The 19130-nt window shown below is 41.4% G+C and overlaps 1 protein-coding gene across 15 annotated transcripts in view; it reads left to right on the top strand.

Annotated features, from left to right (window-relative positions):
* LOC140481586 (dedicator of cytokinesis protein 9-like) overlaps window positions 1-19130 on the top strand; it is a 342162-nt gene that overhangs the window by 207209 nt on the left and 115823 nt on the right. For all 15 annotated transcript variants that reach the window (XM_072578032.1, XM_072578034.1, XM_072578030.1 and 12 more), the window contains exons 9-18: window positions 2923-3002; window positions 7572-7643; window positions 9499-9639; window positions 10148-10354; window positions 12789-12911; window positions 13586-13668; window positions 14049-14171; window positions 15139-15218; window positions 15644-15831; window positions 18237-18302. In XM_072578032.1, coding sequence (XP_072434133.1) covers window positions 2923-3002; window positions 7572-7643; window positions 9499-9639; window positions 10148-10354; window positions 12789-12911; window positions 13586-13668; window positions 14049-14171; window positions 15139-15218; window positions 15644-15831; window positions 18237-18302 — 1163 coding nt within the window. The remainder of the gene's footprint in view (window positions 1-2922; window positions 3003-7571; window positions 7644-9498; window positions 9640-10147; window positions 10355-12788; window positions 12912-13585; window positions 13669-14048; window positions 14172-15138; window positions 15219-15643; window positions 15832-18236; window positions 18303-19130) is intronic.

The raw sequence follows: 19130 nt of genomic DNA, 5'->3' as shown, positions 1-19130 counted from the left end.
TACAAACTGCATACAAGCCTCATTAAATTAGTTCATTAAATTCTAAGTCCGTTAAATTGTGTGCTTAACTTGTCAATGATTTGTATATGGGCTTTCTGGGAGTCCATTCCCCACCTTTCCTAAAAAAATATTGAAAGTAGTTCAGTGGCGGAAATGTTGACCTTAACAAATGCTACATCAGCCACTGGCCAGCACTTTACCATGAGAGGAGTTGTGTGAAATCTGGCATTCTTTATACTTTGTAAAAGCACAAACGGTGCACTTGATGATAAAACGCAGAGTTGCATTTTTTGAGTTTGCTTCTAAATCCTAGAATTTATCTGTCCAAAATGACTTTTGAAAAACTATATCACTTTCATAGAAACACAGACCTCATCTTTACTTTAGTCCTTCCTGGATTTGACTATTCTCAGACACTCCTTGCCAGCTTCCTATAATCTCCCCTTTATAAGCCTGAGGTTACCTGAAACTCTGCTGCACATGTCCTCTCTCACACCAAATTCACTTCACCTCTTTGCTCACTGACCTCCATTCACAGTTCATTTTTTAAAAAAATCTTGCTTTCTAACTCTAATTTTTTTTCCCTCCTTAACTCTATACTCTCCCACCAGATCCACAAACCTCACAGATGTCTATGCTCCTCTAATTTTGATCTCTTTGTACCTCATTGATTTTAATAATTCCAATACTTGCAGCCTTGCTTTCAGTTATCCAGTTCCTCAAGAACTGGAAATTCCTCACTAACTCTCTCTACCTCTGTACTTCTCTTCATTCCCTTAAAGTACTCTTTTTTTTCCACCAAACCTTTAATCATCCCTCCTAATGTTTCCTTATGTGGCTCAGTGTCACATTTTGCTTTCTAGTTTTTCCTTCTGTTGTTTCTGTGAAGCTCCTTGGGACAGCCTATTGATTGAACACCTGTCTTGAAATACAATTGCTGTGATCTGATTTAAATATAATACATTAGTCCACAAGACATAAATATCTTTTTAAAACAAAAAAAAATTGTTGAATGATCAGGAAATAAAATAATGGTGAATTTAGGGTAGAACTTTGTGATTATTTGGTCTGTTGTATTTCCTGTTTCCTGGCTGCAGTTTTTGGAGTGAGATTCAATAGAACTTATTTCACAAACCTGAAATCTCATCCAAAATAACTACGTTTAAAGCGATTTTTCAAAAAATTGCATCGGATGTCATTTTAAAAATAAACACTTAATCTCATTGTTTTACTGGACAAAGCAGATTTTATAATTTACTTTGAATCGATGCTGTTCCATTGTGCAATTTTAAACTGTTCCTGTGATTATTTAAACACATGAATGACTTACATCTGGTACGGATCTGGCTTAGGGTTAGGAACAGTCTCTCAGAGCAAGAGAAAGATAATATTTATTCTTGTTATTTTAGTTCTGAGTTCTGAGAAATCTGAGTTCATCCCTTGTGGTTGGAGGGTTCCTAAGCGGAAGATGAGGCGCTCTTCCTCCAGCCGTCGTGTTGCTATGGTCTGGCGATGGAGGAGGCCAAGGACCTGCCTGTCCTTGGTGGAGTGGGAGGGGGAGTTGAAGTGTTGAGCCACGGGGTGGTTGGGTTGGTTGGTCCGGGTGTCCCAGAGGTGTTCTCTGAAACGTTTCGCAAGTAGGCGGCCTGTCTCCCCAATATAGAGGAGGCCACATCGGGTGCAACGGATGCAGTAAATGGTGTGTGTGGAGGTGCAGGTGAATTTGTGGCGGATATGGAAGGATCCCTTGGGGCCTTGGAGGGAAGTAATGGGGGAGGTGTGGGCGCAAGTTTTGCATTTTTTGCGGTTGCAGGGGAAGGTGCCGGGAGTGGAGGTTGGGTTGGTGGGGGGTGTGGACCTAACGAGGGAGTCATGGAGGGAGTGGTCTTTTCGGAATGCTGATAGGGGAGGGGAGGGAAATATATCCCTGATGGTGGGGTCCATTTGGAGGTGGCGGAAATGACGACGGATGATACGATGTGACGATGGAGGTTGGTGGGGTGGTAGGTGAGGACCAGTGGGGTTCTCTCCTGGTGGCGATTGGAGGGGCGGGGTTCAAGGTCGGAGGAGCGGGAAGTGGAGGAGACGCGATGGAGAGCATCATCGACCACGTCTGGGGGAAATTGCGGTCTTTGAAGAAAGAGGCCATCTGGATTGTTCGGTATTGGAACTGGTCCTCCTGGGAGCAGATGCGGCGGAGACGAAGGAATTGGGGAATATGGGATGGCATTTTTACAGGGGTCAGGGTTGGATGAGGCGTAGTCTAGGTAGCTGTGGGAGTCGGTCGGTTTATAGTAAATGTCCGTCGCCCAAGATAGAAATGGAGAGGTCTAGAAAAAGGAGGGAGGAGTCTGAGACGGTCCAGGTAAATTTGAGGTCGGGGTGGAAGGTGTTAGTAAAGTGGATGAACTGTTCAACCTCCTCATGGGAGCACGAGGCAGCGCCGATACAGAGATCGATGTAGCGGAGGAAAAGGTGGGGTGTGATGCCAGTATAGCTGCGGAAGATGGACTGTTCCACATATCCTACGAAGAGGCAGGCATAGCGAGTGCCCCAGATGAACTCAGATTTCTCCAGTTTCCGAATTTCCCCTCCCCCCACCTTGTCTCAGTCCCAACCCTCGAACTCAGCACCTTCTTCCTGACCTCTCCGTCCCCACCCCCACTCCGGCCTATCACCCTCACCTTATCAGCCTTACCTTAACCTCCTTCCACCTATCGCATTTCCAACGCCCCACCCCCAAGTCCCTCCTCCCTACCTTTTATCTTAGCCTGCTGGACGCACTTTCCTCATTCTTGAAGAAGGGCTCATGCCCGAAACGTCGATTCTCCTGCTCCTTGGATGCTGCCTGACCTGCTGTGCTTTTCCAGCAATACATTTTCAGTGCTGAAAGCTGCATTACTAATGGTTTTTTATGCTTAGTTTCAGATGATGAAATATCTGGTCAGGGGAGATCAGAACATGTAACCAGCTTGGAAAGTCTCCATTGTGAAATGACAAAGGTGTTGTTGCTCTTTTTTCCAATTCTTTAATGATAAAGGCAATTATGAATATGGAAATATTCAGCAAATTGTTCATTTTAAGTATTAAAAATGCTGTATTTTGACCTTTTGAGCAAATGCTGTCTATTTCTTTTAGGAATGCAGAACATTGAGGCGAAAGTGAGGACTGCAGATGCTGGAGCTCGGAGTCAAGATCAGAGTGGGGCTGGAAAAGCACAAGTCAAGCAGCATCCGAGGAGCAGAAAATAGACATTTCGGGCAGGAGCCCTTCAACAGGAATGAGCATTCCTGATGAAGGGCCCATGCCCAAAACCTCGATTTTCTTGCTCCTCGGATGCTGCCTGACCTGCTGTGCTTTTCCAGCCCCACTCTGATCTTGACTCCGATCTCTATTCAGAACATTGAGCCTGCTGTGCCATCCGTTAGATGAAGGCTGGATTATTTTCCCCACTATCTCCACATTGCTTCATGTTATTTTGAACCCTAATCTAACCTAATGGCTGAGCTTACACAGCCCTCTGAAGAAGGGAATTCTCAAGATTCAGGTTCTCAAGATTCATCCCCTCTGAGTGAAAATTTTCCTCCTGTGAGCCTTAATTTATCCTGAGGTTATATCTCCTGGTTTTAGACTCACCTCCCAGGGAAAATACATGATCCACATTCAACCTCTCATAAATGTTAGAATTTTAAAAGTTTCAACGAGAACACTTCTCATGCTTTGAAACTCTAGAGAGTACAGACTGGCTTTCCTCAGCCTCTTCTCAGAAGACAGCTCCACCATCCCAGGGATTTATTTGGAGAACCTTCATTATACTCTCCCAAAGACAAGTACATTATTTCTTAGATAAGCAGATCAAATGTTACGCAGTACTCTGTGAGGTCACACTGAGGCTCCATATGACTGCAACAAGATACTTTTACTCCTTAACTCAAAACCTCTCGTGATGAAAGCCAGCAGACCATTCACCTTCCTAATTGCATGCTGTTATGAAATATTGCTGTGATTATTTAAACACATCTTATATCTGATATGGATCTGGCTTAGGGTGAGTAACTCTTGGACAAAGACACCCAGATACCTTGGACACCTACACTCGTCACCAGTTATGAAATATTCTTCCTTTCTATTTTTTCTATCAAAGCCTCCTTGCGTTCTCCTCGCAATTTTCCACCCAGTTTACTGTCTTCCACAAATTTGGAATGATTACGTTTGGCCTCCATGTTCAAATCATTTACATAGCTTGTGTGGAGTTGCCAAACCAACACTGACCCTTGCAGTATCCCAGTATTAACAGCCTGCTGTCCTATGAATGATCTGTTTATTTCACAGAGGGTGGTTCGCATGTGGAATGAACTTCCCGACAAAGTGGTGGATGTGGGTACAATTTAAAAGACATTGGAATAAGTACATTTAACAGGAAAGGTTTGGAGGGATATGGGCCCGGAGCCGGTAGGTGGGACTAGTTTAGTTTGGGGTTGGATCAAAGGGTGTGTTTCTGTGCTGTATGACTCTGTGACTTTGCTTTCTGTCTATTAACCAATTCTCTATCCACACTACTAACATGAACATATCTCCCTGTCCCATCCCCAACTGCATGAGCAAATCCCTCTCCCCTCGCAACCAAGGAATTTAGTCCTGTCAAGGTGTCCATCTTGTACACATGCCACTGGTCCCAGATCTGGTCCCATTGCTGCAGAATCTGATGCTTTTCATTCTGTCCCAGTTTTCCAGTGTATCAGAAAGATGTTGTGAAACTTTAAAGGGTTCAGAAAGGATTTTCAAGGAAGTTAACAGGGTTGGAGGATTTGAGCTACAGGGAGAGGCTGAATAGGCTGGGGCTGTATTCCCTGGAGCGTTGGAGGCTGAGGGGTGACCTTATAGAGGTTTATAAAATCATGAGGGGTATGGATAGGGTAAATAGGCAAAGTCTTTTCCCTGGGAAGGAGGAGTTCAAAACTAGAGGGCATAGGTTGAGTGTGAGAGGGGAAAATATTAAAAGGGACCTAAAGGGCAATCGTTTCTTGCAGAGGGTGGTGTATACTGTATATGGAATGAGCTGCCAGAGGAACTGATGGACGCTGGTACAATTACAACATCTAAAAGGCATCTAAATGGATATACGAATAGGAAGGGTTCAGAGAATGTTATGGGCCAAGTGCTAGCAAATGGGACTAGATTAGGTTAGAATATGTGGTCAACATGGGCGAGTTGGACCAAAGGATCTATTTCCATGCTGTACATCTTTATCAATCTATGACTCTATGTTCAATTGCTCAGTTTTTCTATGTCTGTCCTCACTAGTACACAGGATTAGGAGTAATCCCAAGATTACTGCGTTGGAAGTCCTGCTTTTCAATCTCTTTCCTAATGCCCAAAGCTCCTTTCGGGACTTTGTGTTCCTTCCATTCAGTGTCATTGTTACCAACATGGACAAGGATCACTGGCCATCTACCTTTCCCAGGAAACATTTGCCAGTTTGTTACATCTTTGCCCCTGGACCAGCAAGGTAACAGACCATCTTGTTGGTCACACCTACAACTGCAGTTATGTCTGTCTATTCCCTAGTCAGTACTGCTCGTCCATTCTACTTCCCTGTTCTGCATTTCCGCCACCCATGATGCCACTGACTTGGTTCTGACTGCACCTCCCTGTCTATCCATCACCCTCGCCACCATCCAAAGTGGAAAACCAATTTGCAAGTGAGATTATAATCTTCAGTGATCTCCTGCACGATCTGCCTCATTCTTTGAACCTTGTAAGAAAATGATGTTGGGGAATAATAATGATGGCTAAGTATTTTGCAAAGGTTTATTTTTCATAAGGTGCCATGACAAAATTGTTTTCCACAGCAAATAGCATGGTTAGCCAGTTAATCTATTTATGTTTTCACATCGTTAAAAATCACACACAACCAGTTAATACAGATGAAAGGCTTAACAGACAATCAATTTTTCAATTTATAATTTCAGTTACATCACACTGCAAATTTTTGCTATAAATTCTGTGTTACGATCGAGCCCTCCACAATCACCTGATGAAGGAGCATTGCTCCGATAGCTAGTGTGCTTCCAATTAAACCTGTTGGACTATAACCTGGTGTTGTGTGATTTTTAACTTTGTACACCCCAGTCCAACACCGGCATCTCCAAATCATGTTTTCACTTCAGCTTTACTTGGGTATGGTGACAGTTGTAAGATTATACAGGGCTAGTTGCCCTGGTAATAACCATCGGGGAGAAACCATTTTTTTTTCCATTTCTGTCACTGAATGGATTTGGACGAATGAGGGAAAATGTGGATATGATGTATACAATGAGCTGAACCTTCCCACTAGTTCCAGGACCCCAAAAACAGAATCAAATCGAGTCCTGATCCACATTACCCAGCAGCAAATCTGATGACAGTGTTCAGGAGCTGGCTTCCTAAATCAGAGGCATCTGTATTCATTGTTCTATTCAATGTCTCCCCCAGGCAACAGCGCTTCTGACAGTGCAGAACTTGAATCAGTGAAAAGTTTTGTGCTCAAAACTCTGAGGGGTGTCTTCTCTCTAAAATCTTCTGCCCCGGGTGAAAATGCTCCTGAAAAATTACTAATCTCACAGGCCAAAGGTGGGAAAGCCAGCGTTTAGAATTGATGATTAAAAGTGAGAGAGGGGTAGCATATTAAGCTTGCTCTGGCACTTGTTACATTTAGTCATTTCCAAGCCATTGCTGGGATATGATATTAGACAGTAATACTTTTCTTGATGCTGGGATTCTTTACAGAATACAACATTGCTTCCTACCTACTAACCCATTGTCACAACTCTTTCTTTTTGTAAGCACTTTCTTTTACAAAAGCTGAAACTATTTTCAAACAATCATAAAAAAACCACCCCATTGGGGTCACTGTACCATGAAACAAAACTAGGGGATTAAGTTAAAATATCATTGATGTGCGAAGTAATGCACCCCAGGCCCCATGGGGTCCACTGACCAGGAAAAGCTAAGTACTGTACAAGTATAAAGAACCTTCACCATTGTCTCTGAAGAAAATAACACTGTTAACATACAATGCTTTAGGGTGCCCAGGTAATGTCCAAACATTTGCACATTCAAGTTCCACCTACAGGAGCAATTACCAAAGTTTGACTCCGAACTGCAAAAGGATCTCATGGGACAAGTGACAAAAAACCTGCTGAAAGGGGTAGAGTTTTATGGAGTGTCTCCAAGGATGAGAGAAATGTTTAGGGAATTAATTCCAGAATTTGGGACTCACCCAGGCACTGAATGTATGGCTGCCGCCGGTGAAACAGTGAAAATTAAGGGACGCTCAAGTGGCCAGACATAGAGGAGAGCAGAGGTCTCAGAGGACTGTAGGGTAGAGGGGAGACCTTGGGGTGATCTGAAAGCAAACAACAACTGCGCTATGTGAATGGAGGAGGTTTTAGGCCAGAATTGATAACTTATATTCTACTTTCAGGCCCTGATCAACTCTTCACAGCTCTGTCAGTAACTGTTATTGTAGATTTGGATATTCATTTTTCTCATTGCAAAGGCGAAATATTTACAGTCTGTGTCATTTTCAGAGCACAAGAGACATAGAAACAAAGAAGAATGAAGGGAGATTAAAGCTTTTTGTTTTGGATGCAGATACGCAGGTAAGTTTAGGATTTAGTCTTTCATTTGAAGTAAGCCACCCCTGGCATTTTGGACAAAGGGGCTGTACTTTCAGCAAAGGGAGCAGGAATTCAGGGGCACAAATTGGATAGGTCATAGAATGATGATAGCACATGAGGACGTTCAGCCCATCAGGTCCACACTGGCTCTTCGCAAGAGCAAGTCATCCAGGCCCACTCATCTGACTTTTCCCTCTGGAGCCCTGCAAATGTTTTTTACGGCAATTATCTGATTCCTTTTTGAAATCTGCAACTGCATCCATCTTACGCCACACTCTTCAGCATTATGTTCCAGATCCCATCCTTTTGCTGAAGTCAAAGGGTTTTTCTCACCTTGCCGTTATTTCCTTTGCCATTTGTCTTAAATCAGTGTGTTTTAATGGGGTTTCCATGGGGTTCAGACATTGTTGGCAAGGCTAGCATTTATTGCCAATCCCTAATTGCCCCTGAACCAAGGCTTGCCAGAGGATGGTTAAGAGCTAACCACATTGCTGTAGATCCATTGTTCAGATGGAGCTTTGGCCTTAATGTGTAATCTGGAGTCTTTGACCCCCCTCCCCCCAATCCAGGAGACAAATCCCACCAATGTTGTTGAAGAATTTCAGTCCACATTTTCAGAACAAAGTCTGGGAGTTAATAGCTGAGATTAAAGTGACCATGAAACTGTCAGATTATCGGAAAACCCCAAACTGCTTCACTCATGTACGCATTGGACAGCAGGCCCTGTTTCTATGCTATACAGCTCTATGATTCTATAATGTGTTTGGGAAAAGGAAACCTGCAACGTATAGGTGAGGGGCTTGACAGGTCATTCAGACCTAACACACCCATTACCAGCAGCTCACTACCACCTTGTCAGAATAACTAGGGAGGGACTATGAATGCCGATCTAGCCAATGATGCCTACATCCTGAGAATATAGAACAAAATAAATAGGAGCAGGAGGGGCTATTTAATCCTGAGGCTTCAGAAGCTTTTAGTAAGATCTCCGCTCTTACCTCCGTCTAACAGTCTTGCACCATCCCCATGTCCCTTAATTCCCTGTGTATCACAAACACATTGATCTCTGTCCTCAACAAGAGAGCACCGACTGTTCTCTGAGGCAGAGTCTTCCAAAGATTTGCGAACTGTCAGACTGAAAAGATTTCTCCTCCTCTCAGTCCTAACCCCTTCGAGAGACTGTGACCTGATGTTCCCAATTCCCAAGCCAGGGAAAACATTTTTCTCAGCAGTTAGCGTGTCAAGACCCTTAAGAATTTTACACGTATCATTGCTATCACCTCTGGTTAATGCAAACTCCAGGGAGAATAAGCTTTGTCTATTCAATGTCTCTGGTCAGCAATCATCTCACCATGAAACCAATCCAGTAATTGGAGGCATTCATTTAAATAATGGGAGTCTTTTTAAAATATTGATGTAAGAAGAAACTAGTGTCAGCATGATGAAGTGGTTAACCAGGTTTCTGCCTTGTGTGAGTTAATGTATTGCAGTCAAATGATTGTAATTCTGGATGGGCAGAATTTAAACAGTTTATAATACCTGAACATGCCTGCATACAAATAATCTGAGCTCCAGTAAAATTAATTAAAACTGATAAATAAGTTGCTAACAGGATTATATGTCAAAGGAGACTCTTCAACCCATCATGCATTTGCCTACTCTGAAAAGAGTTATCCATTTAGTCTCGGTCCTCTGCTGTTTCCACATTGCCAGGCAAATTTCTCCTTGTCAAATCCTTTTTCAAAGTTAGCGCTGGGTCAGCTTCCTTTATTCTTCGGGCAGTGCATTCCAGATCACAACAATCATTTGACTAATTTTCTTTCTCCTTCAATTTAAGAAACTTGACTTCTCGAATATTGAACCAGATGTGAGGCCATTTGAGGAGAAATTTGGAAAACGGTTTCTGGTGAAATGCAATGATTTATCCTTCAATCTGCAAAGCTGTGTGGCTGAAAATGAAGAGGGGCCCACGACGAATGTAAGTTCAATGGCCTCAATGTCATAAAATGGGTAAACAGCCAATGAAGAAGGTGCAACTAGAGAAAAGGTTCTCATTAGATTAATGGCAAAACCAAGAGATCTCAATTATCAACAGTCTGACACACGTTTTACTAGAAAGCGGGTCTTCATAAACATGAGGGGGTTTAATGGATAGGTGTAGAGAAAATATATCCACTTGAGGGAGACCAAAGCTAGGAACTGTCGACATAACATCAGTATTCAAGAGAAAGGTCTTTATTCAGCGAGTGGTGAAAAAGTGGAGCTCATTACTTTAGGAGTAGCTGAAGTGAATAGTGTAGATGCTTAAGGGGAAGCTGGATATTCACATCAGGGAGAAAGGAAAAGAAGGAAATGCTAACAGGGTGAGACATAGTAAGATACGAGGAAGCTTATGTTGAACATAAGTGTCAATGCAGATGAGTTGGTCCAAATGGGTTGTTTCTGTGTAATGTTGTAATGATCATATTTTGTTTAAAATGTTTTAGGTGGAGCCTTTCTTTGTCACCCTGGCACTATTTGATATTAAAAACAGTCGAAAGATCTCTGCTGACTTCCACGTAGACCTAAATCATGCATCAGTCCGACACATGTTTTCAAACTCGACATCCATTATGAATGGCGGTGATACTTTAACCACTTCACAGAAGTACATCAATGGCATTCCTGAGAGTCTGTTACAATATCCTAAACAGGTGAGAATGGAAACCCCATGTGCCACTATATCCTACCGCTGGCCTGAGAAGATGTCTTTTCTGTGGCTTAAATAGCTGTTCCCGTTATTTGGTGTAGGACAGATCTTCTTTGAAGTTGAAGACATGCTGCAAAATGTTTAAAATGTAATTCCTGTACACAGCAAATGGGTGCCTCCCGTCAAAGACAGGAAGATATGATAACATGGTGAAGCCATGAGAGCAGGTGGCAGATCGAAACAGCTGTGAGTGGAGGAGATTAATGGAATGTGTTGAAGAGGGAAGCAGAAGAGAAAGTGAATGGTGGTTGTAATGGACTGGATGTAGTTGATCCTCCCACAGGACGGACATAGATAGTGATCCATTCTGGGAAATGGATGACTTCAATGAAAGAAAAAAACAAGTCAAGCCAAAAGTTCCTGAATTGCTGCACATTACATGAAATACTTTTGCTGATACCAAGTATACTCAGGGACAAGCTGGGTAAATGGGATCAACATAGAGATCAGACATGATCTCATTGAACAGTAGAAGATTCCTAGAAGGGCTTAATTGCCTCACCTTGTTTGCAGCAGATGCTTGAAATAATACTTTTAAAAACCTTTTAAAGTGAATAACTTTATGGCCAAAGCTAACATCATACTCGGCATTCAAATGGCTGAGTGGTGAACATAAGAAATAGGAGCAGGAGTAAGGTGACTGTCTGTGTGGTTTGGAGATGCCAGTGTTGGAATGGGCTGGACAAAGTTAAAAAATCACACAACACCAGGTTATAATCCAACAGGTTTATTTGGAAGCACTAGCTTTCGGAGCACCACTCCTTCATCAGGTGGTTGTGGAGAATGTGTCCTGTTGGACTATAACCTGGTTTTGTGTGATTTTTAACTTTGTTTGTGTGGAGTTTGCACATTCTCTCCCATGTCTGCGTGGGTTTCCTCCGGGTGCTCTGGTTTCCTCCCACAGTCCAAAGATGTACAGGTTAGGTGGATTGGCCATTCTAAATTATCCAGGGATATGCAGGCTAGGTGGATTAGAGGTGGGAAATGCAAGGTTACAGGGATAGATTGGGTTTGGGTGGATGCTCTTTGGAGGATCGGTGTGAACTTGATGGGATTCTGTGATTTTAAAAAAACCTCCCTTTAAACCCTTTCAGTGTTCTATCTTCCACAACGCCCTGGGATAGAGAATTCCAGACATTCACTGCCCTCTATAAGATGGAATACTTTTGCACCTCAAACATAAATAAATGTCCCCTTATTTTGTAACTATGTCCCCTAATTCAAGATTTCCCACTAGTGAAGGCAACTCAACATCTTCCCTGTCAAGCCCCTTCAAAATCTTCTATGTTTCAATTAGATCTCCCCTCATTCTTCTAAATTCTAATGAACAAAGACACGACCTGTTTTTTAATGTCAACCCCTTTATCCTAGGAACCAGCCCAGTGAATCTCTTTTGAATGGTCTCCAATATCAGTATATTCTTTCTTAAATGGAGGGACAAAAAGTGCACACAGTGCTCCAGATACGGCTTCTCCAACACCCCTGTGTTGTAAGAGAACTGCTCTTTCTCAAGGCCAAAATTTCATTTACCTTCTTCATTACTTTCTGCACCTGTGTGCCACCTTTTTGTCTTTCTTCCTGTCAAATTCCTCTGTATTGCACTTGTATAGAATCTCTTCCACTTTAAATAATAGGCTGCCTCTTGATTCCTCCTACAAAGTGCGTGCCCTTGCTCTTTTGTTCATTAACGTCCACTTGACAAGATTTTGCCCATTTGCTCAACCTATCTATAATCCCCTTGTTAAAGTCTTTTTGTTCTCATCGCAACATGCCTTCCTATCTCCTTTTGTATCATAAGCAAATTTGGATACATTACCCTCTGCCCTCTCCTCCAAATCATTCATTTAGATACTTAATAATTGAGGACCGATCCTTGTTGGACCCCATTAGTCACATCTTTCCAAGCTGAAAAAGACCGATCAATCCCAATTCTGACTTCTCAGTCCTCAGTCCATGTTAATGCATTTCCCCCAAGCCCATGTGTTCCTATCTTGTGGAATAAATGTTACCTTATCAACCTTCCTTTAGAAATCAATGCCTTCTAGAAATATTTAGTCAGTCAAAAATTGTAGAATTTACTGTAACTGTTCATAGTAGATGTTTATTTCTGATAATTGAAAATAGCACCTGGGTCAAATGGGTTATAGTGCTAGGTTTGATTAATTATGTAATCATAACTCAACAAACTGAATTTATAGAAATATGTTCAATTTTTCCACAAAGTTGTTTGCTTAGAAGATTTTGAAAAAACTACTTTAAAACAAAGATTTTTATTCTGGCTTGATACATTAGTAGCATGAGTGCACTGACGGTATCTTTAGAATCACAAGATATTTTAAGAAGTGTTGATGTTTGAATTTGATTTTTTTTGTGTCTAGGGAATCTTTTCTGTCACGTGCCCTCATCAAGACATATTTCTCGTTGCCCGTGTGGAGAAGGTTCTGCAGGGAGGTATCACTCAGTGTGCAGAACCCTACATGAAGAGCTCAGATTCAGCCAAGGTACGACTGTCAGAAAATTATTAGCCACTTTTCTTGTGCTACTACACGACGGAAATGGCGAGACAGTCTGTTAGTGGATTAGCTGCTGACTATAGACAGAAAGACGTGCATTTACACAGTGCCATTTATGACCTTGGGATGTTGAAGTGCTTTATTGCACGCGGGGTTTCTGCTGTAGGAGATGCAGGAGCCAATTGAGAGGCACCTCGCAGCTGTTAGCTCTCTGCCTTGGTACTTGGGAACCCAAAATTCCAGCTCATGACCAAATTGGGGTTCATGATTCCCTGGTTAGGGTGTTTAAAACTACAGGATACAATTTAAAAATAAGGGGAAGGCCACTTAGGTTTGAGGTTATTTTACTCTGAGGTTTGTGAACCTTTGGAATCCTGTACTACAGAGGGCTGTGGAGGCTCAGTCTTTGAGTATGTTTAAGATAGAGGTTGATAGCTTTCTGACTATCGTCGGCACACAGCATTCTGGGGGTAGAAGTGTTCAATTAGCCATGATTGTATTGAATGGTGGAGCAGGCTTGAATGACCTCCTCCTGTTCCGATCACCCTATGCTCTTTGTGAAGCCCTACAGTAGTGCATCTTGATTTTAGCAATTGATTGTACTCTGGAAATATCCTTTTGCACAGAGAGTTGATTTGATGATTAATAATTCATGATTGCAGGTTGCACAGAAGGTATTGAAGAATGCCAAGCAAGCCTGTGCAAGACTTGGACAATACAGGATGCCTTTTGCCTGGGCTGCAAGGTAAGGGAGAATGAAGTTGCCAGCTTACAGTTATCAACTTGACATTAAAAACTGAAATTCGTGGATAACACTGGCTAGGCCAACATTGATTACCCAGAGGCTAGTGTAGAAGCAACCACATTACTGGTGGGTCTAGAATCACACATAGGCCAAAGCAGGTATGGGGGTGAAGTTTCCTTCCCTTTGGGACATTAGTGAAACAAGTGTTTTTCACCTCCTCCCACATCCCCCCCAGACATGGTTATCTTTAAAATTAAAAATATTCCCATCTTTCTGACAATTTTTAATGGATTGAGTATTGCATTTTTTTTATTAACAGGTTTGTTTCCCTCACAGTGACTTTATATTTACAGTAAGCATTTCTAATTTCTGTTCATTAGGCCTGTCTTCAAAGATAATCAAGGAACCCTTGACAAGACTGCTCGATTCTCAGCCCTTTACAGACAAGATAGCAATAAGCTCTCCAATGAAGACTTGCTAAAATTGTTGTTGGACTTTAGGAAGTGAGTGAGCTTTTATATTTGGTACAAACCTTAAAGCGACGTTGGTAAATGTTGTGAAAGAAATCAAGAGTTTCTGCAATCCACTTGGTTTCAGTCCACTGTGATGCTTTCATGTTTTGCTCTTACTGTTGATTTTTATGGAAGACAGACCATAAGACCCTAAGACATAGGAGCAGAAGTAGAGCATTCAACCCATTGAGTCTGCTCAACCACTCAGTGCGATCATGGCTGATTTGATAATTATCAACTCCCCTTTCTTGCATTTATCCCAAAACCCATGATCCCCTTACTGATTAAAAATCTGTCTGTCTTGGCCTTGAATATGTTTAATGATCCAGCCTCTACTTGCCTCTGTGCTGAAGAATAACCACAGATTCATTACCTTCTGAGAGACAAAATCCCCCTCCATCTCTGTTCTAACTGGTCAATCCTTTACTCTGAGATGATACACTCTAGTCCTATATTCTCCCACAGGGGGGGAAACAAACTGTCAGGTCCCCTAAATGATTGTGTATGTTTCAATAAGGTTGCCTCTTATTCTTCTTAAGTCCAATGACCACAGACTCAACTAACTAAATTTCTTCATAAACAGTTCCTCGATGCCTGGGACCAACCTGGGTTCACTTCCTCTGCACTGCCCCCAATGCCAGTATATTTTTCCTGAGATAACAGGCTCCAAACTCTTCACAATATTCCAGCTGTAGTCTGACTTGTGGATTGTAAAGAAGGACTTTCATTCTTCCATACACTATTCCCTTTGAAATAAAAGTCAACATTAAAATTTGTCCTTCCTTACCCTTGAACTTGGATTTGTAACTAAATCAACTCTTCGCAATTGCTTGAAATTGCATTTGTTGTCATGTGTTTTGAGGGAATTGTAATATTGCATTTTGTCATTTGCCTTCTTGTATTGTTCATCTAAAACACCATTAAACTTCTGTTCCTTGATTGTTTTCTGTTTAATTAGACCAGAAAAGATGTCTAAACTTCCTGTTATTTTGGGGAACTTAGATATCAACATCGACAATGTGGCTTCAGATTTTCTGAGTAAGTTTACTTTAACAATCTCATCCTTCTATTTAAATCTCTCCATAGTTTCTCTAACCATACATGATTCCCCCAAGATTCTCTGCATTTCTGGCTTTTAGCACATCACAGTTTCCTTCATCCTACCATTAATAATCTTGCCTTCAGTTGCTCGGCTCCCTAAAATCATAAATTCTGTCCCTAAACCTACTTACAGTTCTCTTCCCCTTCATGATGCTCCTTAAAATCAGCCTTTTTGATGAAGTGTTTGGCTTGTTGTCCTAATATCTCCTTGTGTGACCAGGTATCAAATTGTGTCCGATGTCACTCTTACGAATGCTTTACCATTTTAAAGGTGCTGTGTAAATAGAAGTTATTGTTGTGACTAAGATTATCTCATAAAATTCCAAATCTAATGTGTGCTGTATTTTTGTGTGTTTTTGTAGCTTGTGTTAACACCTCGTACATCCCGGTGAAACGTTTTGAAAACGGTTCCAAGGTCACAGTTACTCATGAAGTGGAGGAATTTGTTCCGTGTATAGCAAAGCTATCCCAGCCTTTCACAACCTATAACAATCATTTCTATATTTATCCAAAGCATCTAAAGTATGACAGTCAAAAATCATTTGCAAAAGTGAGTAAAAATTGTGAGATTTAGTACCTGTAGATGCTGAGTGTTGGAAAATGTGTTCTCAAATCTCATGTGGTAATTTTCAGTTCCCAAACATTTTGATTTTGTGGAAAATTACTTCTGTCTTCCATTCATAATGGTTCTCCCTTCCCTCGCTGGCAGCATTAATGTTTATTAGGGCTCTGACTGCCTCAAGCTCACTTATTTATCAGATCACAATCCTTTTTGTTCTATGATGGGAAATAGTTGCTGCTTACGAGTCCAGCATTGATTACCTTTCCCCGTTTGTCACTGAGATAAAGCAGCGTGGCTTACTTGACAGCTTCAGAGATTTGGAGCCACAGGTCGGTCAAACTGGATAAGCATTGCAAATTTCCTCCCCTGAAGGAACACTTAAGACTTCTATGACAATCTAGTAGTTTCTTGGGTAGAGTTTCACACTCCTCCATTGGATGATTTGGTGGTATGGGAATCATAGAATACCCTGGGTTGCTTTGACGCACCCCTCCAGCTCACCCCTGACCTAGCCACAGGTTTATTGCCACTTAAAGCCAGCTGCCTAGCAAGCCAATCAGAAATGAGCACATGGAAGAACCAGCCTGTGATTGGAGGAGTAGCACCAATTACATCCATGGAGGATGCAACATGTTTCTAATTGGCACTATGATTGCTTGGGAACAATCATTTTGGAAGCTTTCAGGCTAATTTGGCTGCTGCCCCATTATTGCATAGATTTCAGGAAGGAGGTGAGCCATAAATTGATTTAAATGGCTTTGTGACTTGTACCTGTACCAATTAAGTTACTTGTCTCACCTTTGGTAATCACAGCACAGTGCAATGGAATCAGTGCAGTATGTTCTCATGTGTAGTGTTATGGTGTTATGCTCACGTAACTTAGCTGTAACATCAGTAAGTGTAGAATGCACTCTGTGTAAAAGGCTGAGATATTAAATATAAATAATTGAGTATAAATAATTGTCAGTACATTTCAAGGCATCCACCTCAACAAGAGCTTGCCTTCATGGTATATGTTAAATAAGCTAATGTATAGGGAGGCATACAGACCATGTTGTAATGGTAGTGCTGTTTGATACAAAGAAAGCCACATCATCCGCCTTGTATTTTGGTGCTCTGTCCTGAAGCAAAATCGCAAACAGACCCAATTCAGTGCTTTGCCTGATATCCATGTGCATATCAGACCAGGAATCATTAAACTGTGCTGAGGAATCAGCTTTCTTCAGCTAACTGTCTTCTCCTTCCTACCCCAAACCCAGTCCATTGAACCTGAATCTGGTTATTCTATCCCAACTACTCCAGTTCACCATCAGCTGTTGGAGCTTTGACCTGACTGTTCTCTCTGGTTCACCAGTTGCTGGTGCAGTGAGCTAAATCATCAGTCTGTATGTTACTGCACTTGCAAAAGTGACAATCTTAGCTGATTGGAATATGAGGCAGCATTGATTTGGGTCTGAGTGTTTTGGAATCAAAGGCAGCATTGATTTGGGTCTGAGTGTTTTGCTGTTGAGTATGTGTCGGGTTCTGCACTAGACTTTGAAACTGAATTGTCTCTATTTCAGGAAACATATGTGCAGAAGATACGCTGAGATTTCATAATGTTTATTGCCATCTTGAAGTCCCATATGGCACGATCTAATTAAAATGTGTTTTGGCAGGTTTGCAATGTGATGATGTCTTGTATTATTTTGACATGTTCTCATCAATAATGAGAACTGCATTCAGAGTAGGAAAGGTTGTGGATAAAGGAAGTTTTTCATTTTCTTCAGTGGCAGTAATTTTGGTGATTGGCTTCTACTTGTACAATTGCTCGAGAGTGTTACAGCAATGAGCGTGTAGTCTGACAATTGTATTGTCATATTTTTGTGGAATTCTGTTCGCAGCAGTGAATCAGTTTATAAAAAGTCAGTTTAATGCAAGACTTATTGATTAGAGCACTTTTTTGTCCTCATAATGTCCAGAAGTGCTGGAGTGGGATTTGAATCACTAATTTGACTCCAAATAACAAGCTACTTTACTAATCTGATGTACTTTTATATGAGTGCAATTGCTGAAAAAAGCATGTGGTATAATCATTTTGTCCCTGATTTTGGCTTGTTTACAGTTAGAACCTTTATCATAGGGTAAACTTGGATTGATAATTATAGCTTTTTGTAGTGAAGTACCTTGAGATTCTTTGCTCTGTTCAAGGTGCTATATAAAAGCAAGTGTTTGTAATTTGGTTGACACATGAATATTTTGATATCCTGCAAGTGCTAAAATTTTCATCCATTGACCTTTAAACAGTGAGAGATTATGTTATAAGAGTTCATGTGTTTTAGATCTGGTTATGTCTCAGTCTTGTTGATTTCTACTTGCGTTGTCTGTACATAACAGATTCTGTTTTTGTTCAGGCAAGAAATATTGCAGTCCGCATCGAGTTTAGGGACTCTGATGAGGAAGACTCTCAGCCTCTGAAGGTTAGTCGCGATATTGATTTTGAGGGTTTTCCTTTTTATGCAAAGGAACATTGTCTAATTTTATGATAGTGTGATTCGTTTCAATAAAAGAAACCTTGTTTTGAAGATTATTAAATGACAATATAATGACACGTTTCTTTGTCCATTATCATCTATATTATAAAAGTATTATTGTGCAGAAACTGGCCATTGCCCTAATTGTTGCCTGTTAGTTTTTAATGCTTCAACAAAGTCTCCATCAATCTGCATCATTGACCACAATCTTATTCATCCTTTCTGTCCATTTATTTATCTAGTTTTCCCTGCAATGGATCCACATCATTTTCCTCAGTCAATCCATGTGGAAGTCAACGTGGCTTTGTGTGTAGGAAATCATATCCCACAAACCTGATTGAGTTTTTTGAAGAAGTAACAAAGAGGATTGATGAGGGCAGAGCAGTAGATGTGATCTATATGGACTTCAGTAAGACATTCAACAAGGTTCCTCATGGGAGATTGATTAGCAAGGTTAGATCTCACGGAATACAGGGAGAACTATCCATTTGGATATGGAACTGGCTCAAAGGTAGAAGACAGAGGGTGGTGGTGGAGGATTGTTCTTCAGACTGGAGGCCTGTGACCAGTGGAGTGCCACAAGGATTGGTGCTGGGTCCACTATTTTTCGTCATTTTCATAAATGATTTGAATGTGAGCATAAGAGGTATAGTTAGTAAGTTTGCAGATTACACCAAAATTGGAGGTGTAGTGGACAGCGAAAAAGGTTACCTCAGATTACAACGGGATCTTGATCAGATAGGCCAATGGGCTGAGAAGTGGCAGATGGAGTTT

The sequence above is a fragment of the Chiloscyllium punctatum genome, chromosome 9 (genome assembly GCF_047496795.1).
Source record: "Chiloscyllium punctatum isolate Juve2018m chromosome 9, sChiPun1.3, whole genome shotgun sequence".
Lineage (NCBI taxonomy): Eukaryota > Metazoa > Chordata > Chondrichthyes > Orectolobiformes > Hemiscylliidae > Chiloscyllium > Chiloscyllium punctatum.
The sequence above is the reverse complement of the archived record's forward strand: the minus strand, read 5'-3'. Positions and strand labels throughout refer to the sequence as shown.